Here is a 15,290-nt window from a genome sequence, read left to right as displayed (position 1 = left end):
AACGCTTCTCTGGGCACATCAGAAAATACTACAGTATCATGTTACCGGAAGTGGGTTTTTTTTTGTTTGTTTTGTTTTCAGCACTAAAAACAAACGAACACCACCAGAAAAATGTTACGATCTTTGGTGGTGTACTTGAGTTGGGGCACAATAGCCGAACCGGTGTGTGACCGGTCAGAAGAAAGAACGGAACATTTGTTCGGAAAGGAAATCATGCTCACATTACCATAAATTCGCCCATAAAGACGCACTGGGACACAGTTGGCAATGGTTGCGAAAAGTCCCTTCCCTCCTGACCGGCTCTCTCTCTCTTTATTTCTCTCTGTCTCTCTTTCTCCAACACAAAAGCACAAAAAGCTTCCACATTACCCAAGTCAGCACCGGATGGCGCAGTTCCGGAATTTATGCCCGAACAGTGCAGACATCCGGTTCGGGCAAAACGTGGTTCGGGTCGGGCGAGCTCAGTGTTGCTGCCTTGGAGATGGGAGCGGTTTTCTTGGTTTTTCGGTTTGCACCCAATGCCATCGATACGATGTCATTCGAGAGACTAACCGCCCGACCGGTAAACCGACCGATCGTACAAAAACTGGGATGCAATCGTTCGCCAAGCTGGTCAATTGCCAACCTGCTGGTGGGGTTGCATTCCGCACCCAAAACCACCGCACAGAGTCAAAGCACCGGTGTTGAAGCGTTTACTGTGCGACATTCGACTCATACACACAGACACACACACACCACCAGGTCGTGGAGGAGAGTATCGCAGGAAGTATTGCATTAAATTGAGACAAATAAATTACACCCCCGTTCGTTTGAATTTCCAACTCTCCTACTCCCACCCCCCAAGGGTCGAGTGACGAAAAGTCTTTGAACGTTGGCCCAGGCCCTGGCAAGGCTCCCATCACACGCGTGCAAACAGAAATCAAAGACCATACACGCGTGTGTATACCCAAAAGGATCTCCGGCTCGTACGGTTTGGGCATAGAAATCTTTGCGAACGGTTCCCATTGTTAGTTGGCTTCCCCGTGGTTTTGTTGTGTAATATGGCTAGCCGAGGAAAGTACCGAAGGGCAGTAGGGAGGACGTGGGAGATCAACAAAATGAAACGATAACCGCAAATCCCGTCCTGTGTAGGTGGTATTGGAACTTGCCGATGCTTCCGATGCCAGCTGGGAAGCATAGCAAGGCACAGAAGCAGCAGCGAGCCTTTCGTTGCAGACTGGACGACCACAGCAGGAGCAGGCGGCTCGTCATCCTGTCCATGGTCTGTTTACTAGGAGTGAATTGTTCGTACACTAGGGTCAATAAACACACGCACACATATACACACAGGAGCTGGATTCATTCACTCCTTTATGTGAGAACCTTTCACGGTTCTCTGGCTACACGTGACGTCTTGATTTGCGCACCGGACACAAGAGGGGCTTCCGATTAGGAATTGAATTGCACCGTGAACAAAAGGGCGATGATGTAACAGCATCCAGGATACAAAACGATACGATTGGTAAACTAGATCAGTTGTAGGTAACGTTGCTAAGTGTTTTTTTGTTTTGTTCTGGAAGGAGGAAGCAGGGTGACCGGGACAGTGTCGGAACGCTTGTAACAAGAATTGGGCATTCTTTGTGCCTCGGAAATTCAAGAACAGGAAGCTCGGCAGCTTTGCTCCAACAGCGTTGGATATCTACATCGTTTGAAGAGAGTTCCTACCATTTTACCTCACAACACAATTCTATGCCTCAATTCTTCAAAATTTTCAAAATTGATTACCTATGCAAAGGAAACTCATTTTTCACGGTAAATTATGAATAAGTCGCCATTTACTTATCAGTGTTAACATATCTAAAGCCCCGTGCTCCGTCGACAAACTCAGTCGTTCGCGTACCTCGACAACCAATCAAGATAAACAATGCTCTGGCGCTGGTTCAACCTGTCAACACCAGCTGGCCTAACAGTGTGACACTAGGGCATGGCAGCAGTAACGCCCGCTCCGTCTAATTAGAACCGTCAGCGTTACCGCACTCCGCTTAGCTTCTAATTGACCCACACCAAGGCGGCCTAGTGTATAGGAACAGCTGGATACAAAACCAATGTCGCTGACAAGCGACAAACAAACCATTTGTAATCCCCCATCCCGTTACTGTATCAAGCATGTCGTCGTAATTACTGTCACTGTCCTTGATGAATACGTTCGTAGAGTAATGACGATTGTTCTTTTCTTTTCTCCCTTTCCCATCTACAGGTAAAGACGCTCAGATGGATCGACGGGACGGACGGGACATTATCAGCAGTGGTTTAAAAATCGGAACGCATTTCTTCAAGATATTACACATCCCCGATATGGTGAACTTTAATATCTCTCAGCCATCCACTTACGGACAGGCTGCATCTGCCAGCTTCACATCTTATCTCGTTTAAAGCTTATCCACGGAGGAAAACGTAATCAGCGCATTTGATGGGACGAAACAGAGCAGACGGGCAGAGCCAATAACCACCTCATATGGAGACGGGAGGGGAAAATTGCATAACTATGTTGCCATATCGTACCGTTACCGCACCGCGAGTGTCGTTTAGTGGGTTAACTGCTCCCCACCGCGCTCGCCCGTCCTGCGCTACCGTAATTTCTCGCAAGCGGCAAACGGCGAACCTGATCGAAACATTCAAATTAATAGATTATTAAATTGATATAAATTCCTCGCTTCGTCCCGCTGCTCCTACACAGCGTGGCCTCTTGCCAAGCAACGCGAGGCAAACCTACTGGCACCTACCATCGGTGGGAAAGCGACGAACCGACACACCACAACAAGCCGCAAAAGGGTGGTCGTGCTTGCAAGGCCCTACGCGATGATTGCAATACGCGGTGCAAGCCGACAGCGTTATCGATCAGGCGGCAAAATGAGATACCTATCAAACGACCGCACTGGGACTGCACACACACACACACACACGCCAGCTTCTTCCCCTCTTGGGCAGACAGGAAGACAGCGGCGGAGACGCTAAATTGTCTATTGACTTTCGCCCCCTTTTCCCATCTAGCCATCTCGCAGTATAGACGGATGCGCGCTCGAGAACCTAAGTGGAAAAATAGAGTTCCCCTTCTCGCAGGAGATGATTAATCGATACGCGGTGTGCAATTAACCGGCGTCGTTTGTAGGTTTTTAATAAACTGGAAACCGTTTTTCCTTGCGAAGATTGGCGGCCGGCGGCTTTCTCCTCTTCCCTTTGCGAGCATGAAATGCGTAATGCGTACACAATGAATGAGATTTTCTAACGGTACACACACACACACACCGAAGGGCCGGTAAGATAAATGATGGCAGGCGGAAGGGTCGGCTTGTTAGTCGTCTTGCGAGCAAAATGCACCCGTGCATCTTCCCCGACAAGCAGCAGCAGCAGCGTCGTCTTTGCCGTTCCGGAGTTGGAGCGAACGATTGATGGCGCTGATGGTGTTTTTGTGTGCTCGGTGCATTCGAAAACTCCCGGAACCGTCGCGATTGCCCATGGAGCGAAGTTCAAGGAAATCATATTTTACCGTAATTGCTGACGGCGAACGAGGCGAACGGGCGCCGACAGCTTGGGAGCCGCGCGACATTTGCCAGCCGACCTCGGGAGCAAACGGCTCGCCCGTCCCGCCCGTGGCCCGGGGACACTAAACTAACGTGACATGTGTCAAATTAGTCACCGGCTGCTACTGGCGCTCCAATAAAAAAAAAACAAACTCCTTGCCCCAGCTACAGTTTTGGGCGCGACGTGCCCAACTGCAGAGCTCTTGGCCGGTCGACGGAGAGTCGAATTGCAGTCACGATTAATTTTTCAACACGTCCGCGCAGGCTACTTTGGGCAGTGGAATGGAAAGGGCAGGCGCACTCAGCTTAAACTGCAATATCTCAATTGATATTAACGTGTCTGTGTGCCTTTCTGAGTGTGTGTTTAGTTGCGGGCAAATGTACATATATTTATCGTGTCGCCGGTGGGAAATTCGCGAAAGGGACTCAGCTACCAGTCTTGATCGTTCCGATCGCTAATCAAATAGACCGCGGCACACTACCACTGTGTCTTCTTGGTGGTGGTGGTGCATTACATTTTGGCGGGTGTTGTTTTTGTTGCCCCTTGAGTTTGAGGCGCAGTTTCTTCATAGGGCGGTGCCGATCGATTCCTTAGCAATTACAGCCGCTTTTGCACCACGAAATGAGCTCTTGAATTATTAATGAGCTCACTCTGGCAAGCGTGATTGGGCCTCGCCTTCGATTCGGTTTTGCTCCACCTCCAACGCCCGGGTGACTCACGGCAGGACACAAACGCCGCTGGCTTTACCGTTCGACTTACATTACACCAACAAAAAAAAAAACCCATTCCTTGATGATAATTTTATCACCATTACACGATCGTTCTACCAAGACAAATGGACGAAATAGGGGAGCAGCAACACACACAGAAAAAAAGCCTTTCGGTCGGTGATAAATGGGCGCTGTGTTTGAGTAAATATTGTCGCATTTCGCATCCCGGTCGCCGCTTGTGATTTATCGATTTACATTAAATAAAGATAGCTTCCAGCGAGCAGGCGGGGGCTACAAATGTGGATCGATTTATATGTGCGTAGCATGATGATTCCCGCTCACCGCAGCATCTTGAGCGGCTTTAATCGAGAGTCGAGTAAGGAGAGCGGAGTAAAAAAAAAACAAACCGCTTCTAGGAGGCGCGCGCGCGCCCGCGGTAAGGCTCCATAAATCAAGCGCGGAAGCACCACCACACCATCGCCGTGCCCAGATGGGGGGGGGGGGGTATTTGTTGCAAACCGCCCCCAGTGCAGCTGGGGTCTTCTCGGACCGGGTGTGGCGCTTTACCACTGCACCATCGATCGACAAACCCATGCTGGTGGTGTGAATCGAACGACGATGTAAACGATTCCATTAAACAAAACAAAAAAAACACGAATGCAACCGAGTCAGTAGAGGCTGGGAACTGAACGGAGCAATGCAATCCTATTAAAAAGTGGTAAATAAAGAAGATTACTAGTGCGCGATACACCCGCCGTGTGATGCACAATGACCATAATTATGTCCGCCGTTTGCAAGTGCTGCTCGTGGGAGGCTTGCTGTTTGCGGCAACTGTTGCACCACTGCTGTTGCTGCTGCTGGACACGTGAGGGACGCAAACAAGGGAGCTTGCGAAGGGCTAAAGAAATACATTTGCAAAATAAAAACGTATTGATTGAGATACCGGACGCAGCAGCAGCAGCAGCGGCCGGGCGTGTGGATTGAGCGGTACACTGCGGGGCAAGCGGTGGCGGCGTGCGTTGAAAAGTGCATCATGCTCGGGCGGATTTGCCGGTGGATTGCACAGCACTATCGCTTTCCTTTCCTTCTTTATGAGCGTCTGCATACACACACATTAACTGAGAGCGCTTATGAATGGGTTTTAATTAAAACTTATCGAAACTGAAGTGAATCATCAGCCGGCGGACCGGTCGGCAATGAAAAAAAAAAACGTTGCCAGAGTCGTGGCTCAATTTTTCATCAACGAGCACGATCATTAATGTCACATAAAGCGATCAAAGCAGGCGGAAGATTCGAATGGTTGGGCATGGTGGGAGGAAACGGGAAGAGATTATGCTGCCTTTGTTTTCCGCCTTTAATTACGAAAGCCCCACATTCGGGTCGGATTTCGTTGTTTCGTGCGGCAAAGTTGATTTGCTGCGTGTCTTGCGGGGGGGGGGGGGGGGGGAGGGTTTCAAAATTTATGAAAATAACGCGACCTCGGCCTTCTCTCCCCGCAAAACGATAAGAATCTGCCAATTAATGCCAAACCATGGGAACTGCAGTTGCAGGCAGGTTGCAGTGTATTACAGTTCGCTACCGCTGCAGCTGCGCTGTGGTAAGGAGGATGCGTAGAAATACTTTAATAAACCACGAATAAAGGAAAACAAAGAAACTAATGCAAGTCCTGTTGCTTTCTGGCCCGTTGCTCCAAAATGGCAAAGGCGCCGGAATGACACCGTACAACTTTATGCGCTGCTGTTGGTGTTGCTGCTACCGCTGTAAAAATGTCAACAAGCGCACGGTGTCACTTGCCTCCAGTTGGCTCCACTTCTACTAGGCGCGCCTTAATTAATGTAATTTATGGATGGTGTCTATTTATGGTCCACTGAGCTTCTGCACTTCCGACCGCTACTTGAGATGTTCGCGACCTCGGAAAAACTCGAGAAAACGCGAGAAAACTTGCCCGTGTCTGCCCTTTTGTAAAAAGTATCACGTCGGCTAATGCAAAGCTGGATCACAGAAAACCCATTATTGTAACACAACTTGTTTCAACTTGATGGCAGTACGGGAAAGTAAAAGTCACCGACCGTCAGTGATAGCAGTTATCGTTGCTGGTGCGTTGGACCAAGGCCTTCCTTACCCTTGTCAATGTTGATAGTGATTTAAATTGATTCACCTACACTGATGGACCTTCCCAGCAACGGCTGTCCGTGTAGAGCAGTTTATTGTAGCATTAAGTTTTCGTCAAGGTCCCTTAGTAACTTGCAACGGAGCAAGTGCTATTCAAAAGCCTTTCTGCAAAGTGAAGAAAGTCTAAGAAAGAGGTAAGGCCTACAAAACAGATCTCTTATAAGAGTACAACCTTCTATTAAGTGTAGTTTGTGATGCAAATTGCATAGATTGTTTTAAATCAATTACCAAGCGCCGAAAAGTATGCAATTACATTATATATTATCCATTAGTAACGCGTTGCGTAAAATAATTCAAACACCCTAGAAAAAAAAACCCTTTTAAAGACTCAAATGCAAAGAGCGGATGTAATTTCCCACCAGTCACGTGCGGAAATTGCTTGCCCGAGCCTGATTCACAGCCCAATAAATCGATGCAATTCCATTTATCAAAGTGAGCTCCATTTTTAAATGGTAATTAATTTCAATGCAAACCAAACCAAATTATGCCTATTTCACACTTCCGTCCGTGTGCCATCCTCGTAGCATCGCTTAATGCGCTCAGTGGGGGAGGGGGGGGGGAGGGACATTCGCAGCAGATCGTTGCAAATAGGTCACATAAATAAATACGTTGCGCGGGAATGGGCAATAAAAGGAAATGTAAATAAATAAATCGTTTATTTCGTGCGCGCCAAATGATTAAATTGCGAAATCGATCATCGTGCTCAAATGGGCGTTTTTTTGCAAATGTTCATGTTTTGTTTTATCTATTTTTTCCTTTTTCTTTTGATGCATCAGCCTTCACCCGAGCAGTGCTGCTGGTTAAATTGATTCGGCTCACCATCATATCGAGTGCATGCACCAAACGTGCCTTTACCAAAAGTGGATCTTGTTTTGTCAGGTGTTGAGTTGATCTTTTCGCAAACGAACGCGACACAGACTCAGTTACTTCACGCGCACAAACACACACATTCCTGTACAATTCATTGAGATGAAGCTTATTCGCCGCTTCAAATGCAACTTCGAGTGCAACCGCCGTCCGCGATTCCCCGATTCCGTCCAATTCCTCACGGTCGGTGACAGGCTGACAGGTCGGTCGGTCGATGTTTAGCCGAAGCGATCAATTAGCGTCGATGAAAGGGTAAAATCAGCGACACCGTCACACACTCGATACTCGGCAACTCCCGCGATTGGCTTGCTTGCTTGCGGTCGCAAAGGGGTTTTGCACGGCTCGGCTGCCATTGAGCCGGCGGAGGGCTTGAGAAGTGATTAATACTTAATTTCCTTGCTGCACCTCACCCGAGACACACGGACGCTTCGCAAGCGGTATTGCGCCATTTCCCAGCGGTATGATGCTCACCTTATAAGCATCGCTGGTACAGACGCTTTTAATGAGTCTGTAAAGAGGAGGGAGGATATTTTTTGTCGAAATTTAATTAACAATCATTAGCGTGGCGTATGAGACCGCGACTCACTACTGTCACAAGGCACACGAGCGCACACAGAAAATTGGAAACGATCGCGAGCTTCAGGAGCTTTGCAGTGAGAAGGGGAAGCTGGTGGAGAGTTTAATCCACTCCTGGCAGCACTGCCTGCCAATCCCTTCCCCAGCGAGGAACGATTCCGTCTGAGGTGTCGTGCCGGAAACGTGGTTGATTGAGTTTGCGATTGTCGCCTTGCCTTCTTTCTTGCCCACCCGCTTGGTAACCGTGACGGTACGCACTAAAGCGTGCTCGCATTGATTAATGACGGACATTGTGCACGGATTCGCAAGACGAACAGACGTACAAACCGGTACCAGCCTGAACGGAACAGAAATGGAATCATTTCAGACCGTTGCCGAGATATTGTTGTACGATTGACTTGACCGGGAGTTCAATTGAACGGAAAGAAACCGGGTGGGCAGCACATAATTAAAGCACTCATGGAATGTTGGGAGGGAGGGGTGAGTAGGCAAATTAGCCATTCGAACCTATGTGTGTGATCCCCCCCACACACACACACACATCAAGGTCAGCGGATGGGCCAAGGACACACCCCACAATTGATGGTTTGTTGCGAATACACGCGGACGTCAAAGCTTTCCCACTCACTAATGAAGCCGAGGAGAAAAATGCTTCCTTTTCACTACTCCACTGGATGCCTTAAAAAAACCACCCCAAGTGAAGGGGAGGAAACACGCGGAGGTTGAAGGTCATCGCTGTCTAATAGCCCATCTCATTAAAGTGTCCGACGGAATGCATCGTCCTTGCATTCGCACTCGGCCGTTTTGCTGCGCGCGTGATTGATGCACGCTTTGTACAAATTATGCTTCCTCCTTTCCGTCAGGTTGGTACATCTGCAGCTGCAGCATGATGCCTTTTATGCTACTGCTACGCGGCAACAATGCTGGCAGCTAGCACGAAACGCATGACGATGCCGCAGACGATGCGCCTGACAGTATGCAATCGCGAACGTGCAGTGCCACCGCTCGCTATGAGTAATGGTGCGCAATGGGATGCATGATTGGGGGTATTTATCTTTCACTTTAGATCCCTCCGTGTGTGTGTCATCGTGGCTTTTCGGACGTGGCCGTGTGCCAGCCATTTTTCGGCGTGAGCTAGTGTCTCCATCAACGCGGAGTGAATGGAATGATTTATTCGAAAACGACTTCATTATCGCCGGCACAAATCGTTGAAAGCTTCCCCCTAGTCTGGATAGCCGTCTCAAAATTGGTGCAACTTTTCACCCGTTACGACAACCCGCTGGGAAGTGGAGCCTATTCAATGCAAAGCAGCGTCAACAAATTAGATAATATGTTTACTTTTGGAGGAGCATTTATAATTATTCCCGGCGCGGCGAATCTTCCTCCAGAAGGGGCTCTGCAGCACGACGACGGAAGCAATACAAATGCGGAACAAACCATCGAGGAATCGTGGGCCTCTTTTGTTTGACTGTTTATGACATTTTGAATTAAACATGACCCGTGGCTACGCGAGGAAACAAACGAGCTTCTCACGCATAATTCGTGGCCACGACCGCGTTCTCGTGTGCGCCGTCACTAAGGGTGACGGGGGTTGCTTTTTATTAATGAATTGTAATAAGATCCCAAGGAAGGCTTCGGCTCCACCGACAAACAACTTAAAGCAACCAAAAGGCAAAGGGAGCGATTCTGGGCGAGAATAAAACAACAATAGCCGAACGGAGCGGAAACGTAATCAAAGCTTTCGGTACAATGATGTTAAAGTTTGTATTTGCTGCGCGCTCAGTTTCAGTGCTCACAGCAGTTCTAATTTCCCAGTTAAATCGTAACAAAAGATTCACCATGGTCTATGATGTGCTTTTTTGTATTCCCTTAAATCCCCAACTCTACCGTTCAACACACACACACACCCAGCGGCAATGTCACAAAAAGGGCACACAATTCGGCTGGAAAATGGAGCGCACAAAAGTTCACTCAAATAGATGATGACAGACTCTTGACGGAGGTTCGGCTTCCGTGAGGTTCTGGGAAGTGCTGTGGCGTGGGAATGGGGGGCCAAAGCAGCAGGACGTCGAAAGTCACAATTTTCAACCACCTGTTAACGTGCACGCTTTGCAAAAGTCGAGAGAGAAGCAGGAACAGAACGCGCCCTGGCAGGGTGGATGATGCTTCAAGCTCACATTTCGCTGCCAGTTTGGTGCCTGCATTCAGAAAATTCGGTCAGAAATCGAGCGAGAGAGAGAGAGAGAGACGAAGCGCATAGTTGGCGAAGCGAACGGTTGCTGGGAAAACGTCACGTTTTCAATTATCGGTACGATCTTGGAGAAGATTAAATGACACATCAAAGAGCCTCGGGTCTGGCGAACTTTGGGGAAGGGAGAGTTTTGCGATAGTGGAGACAGTTCCTTCGAACGACTCGGCAAGCCAACAAGATGTGCATTCGCTCTGGTGGATTGATTATTTCCCAGGCTTTTTTCTTCCGTTTTTGTGCTCTAAAATCAATCACTATTAAATGCACACAAACACACTTTTAACCATGCAGAAGTAGACAAATCATTTTCAAGAATCAAGATAGCATCAGTTGCACTCCATCTGACTGGTGAAAACCCCAGTGACAGACAGCTGTGAAATTTGAGCAACCATACTTCATTTATATCCCGCAGGTCAACAGTCACCCCGAAGGCTGCACAAAGCTGACGGGCTGTTTGCCGATTAGTTCCCTGACAGCGAGGGCAGTAATCGATTGTGTACCCCTCCGTCCCCTGCGTCAATGCACTGCTTCGCGTATCGGTGATGATCGATGAAACGTTACATTCCCTCCCCTACACTTCTCCACACCAATTCCGAGACACGCGAAAGACACTATTGTTACCGGTCGGGTTCTGCCAGGCCGGCTTGAGACGTAATTTAAATCCCATCAATATTAATGCAAGGCCACCGGGGTCCACCGCAATGTCGGATGCAGTCAGTTTGGTCTGCGCGAATTGAAATGCTCCGACCAGAGAACCGTCTTATCAACGCCGCCCCGCCGACCGGCTTGAGGGCTGCTGCAGTGGTGCATATTAATGGTTTGGCCCTTCGAACGCTCCCGGCAGGCTTTTCCTGGTACAGTGCGATGCGTGCGAATGTTTGGTTTGCAGCACAATTGATGCGCGAGAAGATGATGCCTTGATGCTGGCAGCGAAATGTTTCATCAAGGTATGCAAACATAAGCCTGAGGAGTTGATGAGAAAGCATACAACGATGTTTGTAGCAAAGCTTATCAAAATTAAATTACATTTTCCAAAACATCAAGAATAAGGTAACCAACAATCGCAATTTGATTTAAACACAAACTTGCTTTATCATGTTGTTATAATACCATAGTAAGAAAGACAACACACCAAGCTGGTATTGTTTGCCGAAAAATCAAGCAAGAAGCCACACTTTCCAAACTAAGATCGATGGTTCCTTCCAAGCCACTTCACTGGCATTGCTTTCCCTCCAGCTGAATCAAACACAATCCCGTCCGCCTAGCATCCGGAGCACAAACACTCAACAATCTCGGGATTGAGCGCGTTCTATCGCTGCGCTTATCCGTTTGCTAGATCCTCGCTGTGGCGGTTGTGAAAAATGAGTGCACAATAAGTCTTGAAACAAGATTAACGACATCATAAACCAACGCCTCGCGGGTTTTGTGGAACCGTGCCAGCTACCAGGGAGCGTCAGCGCTGGTGAAAAGCGGCAAACAAACGCACGCAGTCAACAAGGCGAGAGCTCTCTCCTTCAAGGTACATTCTATTAGACCGGGCTGGTGGTGCATGCCAGCGGGTGCAGAAAAGTTAATTTGCACTGATAACGGAAAAGTTGTGCATTGGACAGTTCACCCCAGTTCATGGTGCTCTTTTCGGAGCCTGCAAAAACGGGCCAATGCGACACACAAGGAGGACTGGAGTTGCAGTGTTTTGGCAGCGCAGCCAAGCAAAGCTCCAAACCAAAGCTACCTCCGCCTAATTGATTCCCTCGTCGGAGATTACATTAACTAACGGCTTATTCTCCGCGTGCTAGTCTATTAGGCGACTCGTGAACGATTTTGGACACCTTTTTCTCAACCCTTCAAAAGTAGCAGCGTCTTGCTTAAGAATCGGTCTTAGCAGCTTCACAACCGTTATTCAAATGTTTGTGTTGCACATCTTTGCGTTTAACAAGCGAGCAAATCGTTCCGAGGGAAATGCAAATTTCCCACCATCATCACACAATTTATCATTTCTCGCACTGCCTCGGCTGCTGCACTCGCTGGCAAAGTGGCTGACTCATGCGGACGGCAAAACACCAACGCGTGAAAACCAACCGACCAATGCCTGCTCGGAAACGCAGCAGGAAGTCCTAGTTCTCGCCCAAGCGTGTGTCTTATATTGTGCTCCAGCACCATCGCTCTTCGCACAGATTGGCACGCGATATGGGGTCAGCTCCTTCGCAAGCAAAGAAGTATCGTCTATCGTCGCGCAATGGACGGTACCAGCGCCAACATATGGTTCTGAGCGGCTCCCCAGTGAACCGTTCCTCTTGCAAGACGTCAGTGAGAACTGGACGCGCACGTGGGTCCAACCCGCACTATGACGGTGCACAATTCGCTCCAATCGTTCTTTAATGACAGCTAGCAAAGCATGGGAGCATGGGGGAACGGTACAAAAATGTAAGCCTCAAAGACCACTGTGAGGAAAACCAAGCAGAACACGGCTGGGTAAGCTGCCCAAACCGATCAGGAAGTGTAAATCAAAGCCAAAACGGCGGCTGCTCGCTAAGCTGCGTGGGTCTCGTTGCGCTGTGAAGACGACGGGCACACCATCTATCACTCGGGACAAACGGCACAGCGGCTGACCTGTATCTCCCTGCCCCCATCCAAAAGCCCTGTGCAACGCAATACTCGGCACCCTGGTGCTGGTGGTGTTTTCCGGACAAATGCAAATGGCGTTTGTTCTTCTGCACCGGCAAGTAAACTGGACCGTGGTGGCTGTCCGTCCGGTGGTGATGATGGCGGTGCAATCAAATTAGCTTCCCAAACAGGGCCCAAAATTTGACTCCATTGCCATTGCGAAAATTGCTCCGCACAAACCACAAAATCATCACTCGCTCCCTTTGTTCCGGGGCGGGATGCAGGGGAATTAATTGAACTTTTGTGCATTTGTTTTGGGCTCGCGGGGCTCATGGCTCTGTGTGCTGTTTATTTTATATTGTGCCCGAAGCCGCTGACGCTTCAATCCTGACTGTTATGGACGCATTGTGCGAGTGCGCGGGGGAATGGCCCGTCAACGGGGACGTCAACATTTATCATCACAGCCGCAACGGAACGCCACCGGAACCATTATCGGACCAAACAAGCGAAACCGAGGCCCTACTACTATTCCTGCTGCTCTCGGGTTACACAAAAACCCCTTTTTCGTTGGGGACGGAAAATGATGAAACGCAAATAATCCGGAACGCGTCGGAGGGTATGTGCGTGGGTGTCTGTGGGCCCAAACAGGACCGTCCACCGTGAGGCTCTCGTCAACAGAACTGTTTGCGAAATGAAGTCGCAATACGCAATAACGCGCGCGAGGAAATCCAGGCAATGACATTACAGACACAGGAAAAGCGGTAGAAGGACAGCAGAGAGAGAGGGCGAGAGAATGATTCCGAAAACCCCGTCCGCTAACAAATCATTAATTTCTGACTTGTGGGATTTGCTGGGACATTGGGGTGCCGTTGGGCAGGGACTCTGTGGTTGTCAAATATTTATTTTCCATTTTTACGACTCTTTGCCCCGTCTCTTCTGCAGGATGATCTGCCCGGGCAGGCCTTGCTGGATGTGGTGTTCGCCCGGCTGAACCTGATAGAGACGGCCTACTTCGGCATCCGGTACATCGATCAGGACAATCAGACGGTAAGCATGACGGGGCATGGGGCATTCAACCCGACAGGGCCACTGACATTGTAGTTTTTTTCTTTCTTTACCCCCAGCACTGGCTCGATCCGGGCGCAAGGCTCTCCCGCCAGCTGAAGGCGGGCAAGGTGCCGTACGACCTTTACTTTGGCGTCAAGTTCTACGCATGCGATCCCTGCAAGCTGGTCGAAGAAATCACGCGGTAAGAGATCGGTTCCTTCGGCTCTGGCTTCAACCACAAACCGTGCTGTGTTGGCCATAAATATTGGAATTAATTATCAAAACCACCCTCAAACTCCCTTTTCTCCCAGGTACCAGCTGTATCTGCAGGTGAAGCAGGACATTCTGCAGGGCCGGCTGCCCGTGTCGTTCGAGCTGGCGGCCGAACTGGGAGCGTACGTCGTGCAGGGTAAGCTATCAACGCCGTTGTTGTTGTGGTTGAGTCTAGTGATGGGAGCTCAGAATCGGATCTACACGATTCCGTGTTCGGAATCAATTCTGAATTCGATTTCGATACTGTAATCGATGCCCAGAATCGGAAAAGAATCCGGAATCGGAAATCGACCTGGGAATCGCAATTTGCTCCGGAAACGGAATCAGAATTGACTCCAGAAATAGAATTAGATCCGGAATGATAATCAGTTCTTGAATTTAAATAAGAAGTTTCAGAAGCAAGATCAGTCCTTGAATCATCATGAGAATGGATCGTTTATAAGTAAATTTGGATTCTTTGCGGCTCTCAATACGTAGCATCATTCGATCCAAATGCCTTTTCTTATGGAAATGCTGAAACTGATTCCATTTTGAAGCTGATTCTGATTCCGGAGTCGATTCTGGAGCCAATTCCGGAGCTGATTCCGATTACGGAACTCAGTTGTGGAAACTGGAATTAATTCCAGAAAACTTCGGAGCTAGCCGGATTCGATTCCGACGAAAACTTCATTTTACTCATCACTAGTTGAGTCCCCCAATGTTTGAGCTTTGGCCTGTCATGTGCCCTATTCCTGATTTTACAGCCGAGCTGGGCAACTACGATCCACGGAAGCATCCGCCCGGCTACGTGTCCGAGTTCCGGCTGCTCAACAACCAAACGAAGGAAATCGAGAGCCGCATCCACGAGCTGCACATCCAGCTGGAAGGGATGGCGCCGTCCCAGGCCGAGTTTAACTATCTCGACAAGGTCAAATGGCACGACATGTACGGGGTGGATCTGCATCCGGTGCTGGTATGTGATGGACCTCGGACGCTATCTTCCCACCATTCTTCACATCCTCACATAATCTTCTCATCTCATTCTTCCTCGACAGGGCGAGGACAGTGTGGAGTACTTTCTCGGCCTAACGCCCGGTGGCATCGTGGTGCTGCGCAACAAAACCACCGTCGCCCACTACTACTGGCCTCGGATAGCGAAGGTCTACTACAAGGGACGATACTTTATGCTGCGCGTCTGTGATAAAAACGTAAGTTCCCAAAAAACGCAGCGCCACCAAACGACTGGACACTTA

General features: G+C 49.0%; 1 protein-coding gene across 4 annotated transcripts in view; it reads left to right on the top strand.

The window, feature by feature from the left end:
* LOC1281539 (band 4.1-like protein 4) overlaps window positions 1-15,290 on the top strand; it is a 92,157-nt gene that overhangs the window by 63,800 nt on the left and 13,067 nt on the right. For all 4 annotated transcript variants that reach the window (XM_061648795.1, XM_061648794.1, XM_061648793.1 and 1 more), the window contains exons 3-7: window positions 13,681-13,785; window positions 13,863-13,987; window positions 14,097-14,194; window positions 14,802-15,010; window positions 15,093-15,245. In XM_061648795.1, coding sequence (XP_061504779.1) covers window positions 13,681-13,785; window positions 13,863-13,987; window positions 14,097-14,194; window positions 14,802-15,010; window positions 15,093-15,245 — 690 coding nt within the window. The remainder of the gene's footprint in view (window positions 1-13,680; window positions 13,786-13,862; window positions 13,988-14,096; window positions 14,195-14,801; window positions 15,011-15,092; window positions 15,246-15,290) is intronic.

Source organism: Anopheles gambiae, chromosome 2, assembly GCF_943734735.2.
Source record: "Anopheles gambiae chromosome 2, idAnoGambNW_F1_1, whole genome shotgun sequence".
Classification (NCBI taxonomy): domain Eukaryota; kingdom Metazoa; phylum Arthropoda; class Insecta; order Diptera; family Culicidae; genus Anopheles; species Anopheles gambiae.
The sequence above is the reverse complement of the archived record's forward strand: the minus strand, read 5'-3'. Positions and strand labels throughout refer to the sequence as shown.